The sequence below is a fragment of the Myotis yumanensis genome, unplaced genomic scaffold (genome assembly GCF_028538775.1).
Source record: "Myotis yumanensis isolate MYYU_CA2020_CCGP unplaced genomic scaffold, mMyoYum1.0.hap1 SCAF_2, whole genome shotgun sequence".
Classification (NCBI taxonomy): domain Eukaryota; kingdom Metazoa; phylum Chordata; class Mammalia; order Chiroptera; family Vespertilionidae; genus Myotis; species Myotis yumanensis.
Window position 1 is genome coordinate 35,582,591 of NW_027223753.1, and position 4,447 is coordinate 35,587,037.

At 51.7% G+C, this 4,447-nt stretch overlaps 1 protein-coding gene across 1 annotated transcript in view; it reads left to right on the forward strand.

Moving 5' to 3' along the window:
• Positions 1–1,264: 1,264 nt before the first annotated feature.
• The window catches only part of RNF11 (ring finger protein 11), a 42,825-nt gene continuing 39,642 nt past the window's right edge, over positions 1,265–4,447 (forward strand). The window contains exon 1 of the mRNA XM_070405097.1: positions 1,265–1,840. Within this exon, the coding sequence (XP_070261198.1) occupies positions 1,718–1,840 (123 nt within the window). The 5' untranslated portion in view covers positions 1,265–1,717. The remainder of the gene's footprint in view (positions 1,841–4,447) is intronic.

A 4,447-nucleotide genomic window follows, 5' to 3' on the forward strand; every position in this document is an offset into this window, starting at 1 on the left:
AGGGACAGATAATTCAGCTTGATCAGGCTGTGACAGAGAAAAGCCACAGAGGAGACTAACCCAGACTGGAGGGTCAGGAGAGGTTTCCTGGGAGAAATGCAGTTGGGTCCAAGAAGGCTCAGTGGGGATAATGATTAGCCTGAAAGAGGTAGAAGGTCTGGAATGAGTTTCAGTTAAAGAACAACATGAGTAGCCTGGGCCAGCATGGCTCAGTGGTTGAGTGTCGACCTATGAACCAGGAGGCTACCGTTTGATTCCCAGTCAGGGCACATGCCTGGGTTGCAGGCTTGGTCCCAGGTATGGGGCGTGCAGGAGGCAGCCAATCAATGATTCTCTCTTACCAATGATGTTTCTATCTCTCTCTCCCTCTCCCTTCCTCTCTGAAATCAATAAAAATATACTTTAAAAAAAAAAAGAACAACGTGAGTAAAGGCCTCAACCAAAGGGAACAGTTTTCTAGATAAGGGGAAGTAATTAGACAGCCTAGAGTTTAGAATATGTGAGGAGACAATGCTGCTAATGAGTTTAGGGAGTTAGGCAGATTTTTAAACCATTTGAGAATTAATAATTTAGTCATAACAGTATTGGGAAGCTATTGAAGGTTTTAAACAGAATGTCATCAGACTTACATTTAAAAAGATAATTCAACTGTGCCTATAATGGATTGGATGGGGGCAACGGTGAAGGCAGGGAGAACAGCTTTGAGAGCACTGCAATAGTGTGGGTGAGAAATGATGGTGGCTTGGACTACGATGGTGAGAAAGCAAAGGCACAGAACAATCTGAGATATGCAACTGGAGGAAGAATCTCTCTGGCTGTGACGTCGGAGGATAAGGAAGTGATTGGATAGATAGGAAAGGTTCATTGGTGAGTTTGGACTTGAAAGGATAAAGGGGGGTGGGGCATTTACCATTTAACTATGGGAGTGATACATTCTGCTCCAAGTTTATACAAGGATCACCAGGCAGAAGGTGGTGAGAAGACTCGGGACAGGACAGAGCACAAGTAAGAGCCGAGACAAGCGGGGAGGGAGAGGGGCTGTGGGGAGGAGACTTCAAAGGTCTCGGAGTCGGGGACCGAACCTGAGAGTCAGCAGGAAGAGACGCAGCCCCGAGAGCAGCGGAGGGCGGGGGGGAAGCGCGGCCGGAGCGGCCACGCCTCCGGCGCCGGGGGCGGGACCAGGGCACGCACGGCGGCGTGACGCAGGCCGCAGCTGGCCTCGTTTTGGCCGCCGCCGCCGCCGCCGCCGCCGCCGCCGCTCGGAGGCGGAGTAGGATGAGGCCCGCGGCCGCGGCTCCGGCGTCTGCAGGGGCAGCGGCAGCTGAGGCAGCAGCTGAGGCAGCCGCGACGGCCGCGCCCCCTGCTCCTGACCTGGATTAGGCCCAGCGGCTCCGTGGCCGCCGCCGCCCCGCGGGGGGGCGGGGTGGGGAAGTGTCTGGTCTCCCCGCCCGCCCCCCCCACCACATCACCGCCTCGCTGGAGGCTCCTGCCGCGACCCCAGCCGCGCCCGCGGCCCAGCCCTGAGCCCCCGCCCCGGGGGCTGGCATGAGCGGCGCTTCGGCGGCGCCGGGGGGCGGGGGAGTCGCCGCCTGAACCCCGGCCTGCCGCCGACCACTCCTCGCTGACCGCGGCTGACCGCGGAGCTGACGAAAGACCCCGCCACTGCTTACCTCCCACCCTCCCCTCACCCCCAGATCACACACCCTAGCCTCGGAAGATGGGGAACTGCCTCAAATCCCCCACCTCGGATGACATCTCTCTGCTCCACGAGTCTCAGTCCGACCGGGCTAGTTTCGGCGAAGGGACGGAGCCGGACCAGGAGCCGCCGCCGCCATATCAGGTAGGGGAGGGTGTGTGCGGGGAGCGGGTGCGAGGGGCCGAGCAGAGGCGGCGTCGGCGAGGGGGAGGGGGCTCCGGGGCTGTCAGCGCCCGTGACCTCGGCGGGGCCGGGCCCGGGGGGCGGTGACCCGCTCGGGGCTGTAGCTGAGGGCGATGGCTCCCTGCTCCCAGAAATGGGGGCTCCCTCACCTCTGCCCAGGCGCGGCGCGGGGCTGGCGCTCCGTCCTTGAGTGGAGGGATCCGAGGCGGTGCGCTCGGCCCCGGGGCGGGCGGCTGGTGGAGTTGGGAGTGACATTTTCCTGCCTTTATGCCTGAATCGAGGTGTCGCCGGCGCACCGCCGACTGGGGTCTGGGGTCTGGGATCTGGGATCTGGGCGGGTGGGTGCCCCCCACCCGGTTATGTTGTGATGGGTGCTCACCCCCGCCTGTGTTCACTGGGTCTGGTGGGTGTTCATGGCTCCTCCTTGGGAGAAGCGCGTGAAGGGGTGATCTTAGTCCCCTCGGACCAAGAGGTACTTGGTGGTGGTTGGTTTGTTTGTTTTTTTAAGAGTTAGTTGTTGACATATTTTTTTTATTAAGTTTTAAACCCCTCCTCCTTGGCTCCACCCCGTGACACCTTTGAAACGCTTTGACTTAATAAAACTTGGTTCTCTTGAACTTTGGGAACCTTTACACGTGACTTGAAACATACCTTCTGTTCCTCGCGGTTCCCCCTGGGTACCAAAGACTTTCTTCTGAAGAGTTTCAGTGCTTTTTGGACCACAGTCAGCACCCCCTGGTGTGTTTCCACAATTAATAAAGAGCTGTGCCCTCTGGAGAAAACGCCAGGTAGATATGTCGATGTTATTGTTCATAATATATACAAACAAACCTTTCCTCCGCTTCTTCGGTTTTAAGTGATGTTGGTTAAAAACTTTTTTCCCCCAGAAGGACTTGCAGAGTTAAGTGGCTTATTTTTTTTTTCCGGGGGGTGGGGGTGGGGGGGGGTTAGTTTTCTAAATGGGCAGGCTCCTTTGTTGTTTCATGGTGACATCATTACCTAGTGTTATTCTTTTCTCATTCCTGTGTAAACCAGTGTCTCAGGACACCAGAAAAACCTGATCACACAAGCTGGTTTTCTGAAGAAAACCCTTTGGGGGCTTTTCCTAAATGCCAGTACAGGCCAGTCCTGACTGTGGCGCCGGGAGCCTCCACGGCTGACCTCACGGTCCGTATCCCGGGCTTCCCGAGCCTCTGCTCCAGCTGCTCCCTGTGCGCTGAGCCCTGCCCCCAAGGTCGGCCAGGTGAACACCTAATCCTCCGTGAGGCCTCGGCTCTGCTGTCACCGCCGATCCGGAGGCTCTGCCTTCCCCTCCCTCCTGTCCGGAATCCCTCCCTCCCTTGTTTGTGTCCTCCCGGGCCCTCCACACGTCCATCAACAGCACACGGAGCACTCACCTGAGTGTTCCTGTCCTTGTTTCGTTAGATGGTGGCTCATCCTTGAGGCATTTCCCTCTTTCTACAGTGGACACTGCGTGCAGGTAGGGGCCATGTGTCTGTCTCCTCTTTGCTGTCGTGTCCCCAGCATCTGGTTCCTAGTAGATACTCAGTAACTGGGACACATGAAAACTATATATAAGACTTGCGAACAGCGTACATGTGCCCGGTGCTTTGTGCACTTTTTGGCACAGAAACGCACTTATATGTTGAAGGAATTAATGAATTTGAATTTCGTATTATGTTTTGTAAATTTACACACCCATTTCTTCCAAGACTTGCCACAGGGAAAGTCTCTTTAAAAAATACAAGCTAAGGGGGGAAAAGGGGATCTATGTAATACTTTCAACAATCAAGATTTAATTTAGAAAAACACAAGCTAAATCTGGCTGTCTTTCTGAGTCTTTGAAGCAAGTAAATTGTTTATATTTCACTTTCTGTTTACCTCAAAATACTGTAAGACGATGTATGTGCTTATTTCAGTTTCATGAGCAAATTTTTGTCGTGGAATGGATTTTTATTTCAAAATCTCCTTTCGTGTTTTCTAGCCCCTTTCCAGGCAAATTGAATATCTTTGACTTATTGCCCCTTTTATACTTATGATAACATGGTGTTGAGAATTGTATTTGCTTTTTCCAGGAGGACTAGATGATAATGAGAGGTTTTGGGGGTTTATTTTTTGGTATCATGGAGGAACATTTTTTGAAACATGTTATTTGTGACAGTGGGAGTTTTTTGTGGTTGTCCTTTCCTTAAATAAATGACCCAGATGCTGATATGCAAATTTGGTTGGTATCAATTGAAAGAAAAGAATTTATTTTAAAAATAGGAACATAAAAAGAGAAACTTTAGTAGAAAAAATTCTGTTCCTCATGAAGGAAATAAGATTTTCAAGAATGATTTATTTCACACCAATCCAAGGTAAATTATTTATATTTTCAGTGGACAGAAGTAACTCCTCTCCCCTTAAATAGTATATAATTAGCAGAGTTACAGGAATATTGGCTAATTATTTTTTTTTACTAATTTCTTGAAAGGATAGTCTCAGCTGCAACAGAATTAAATTTTTTTCATAAAGGAAATAGATGATTATAAAGGAACACACTGGTATTTTTCTGTAGTGAAGAGATTT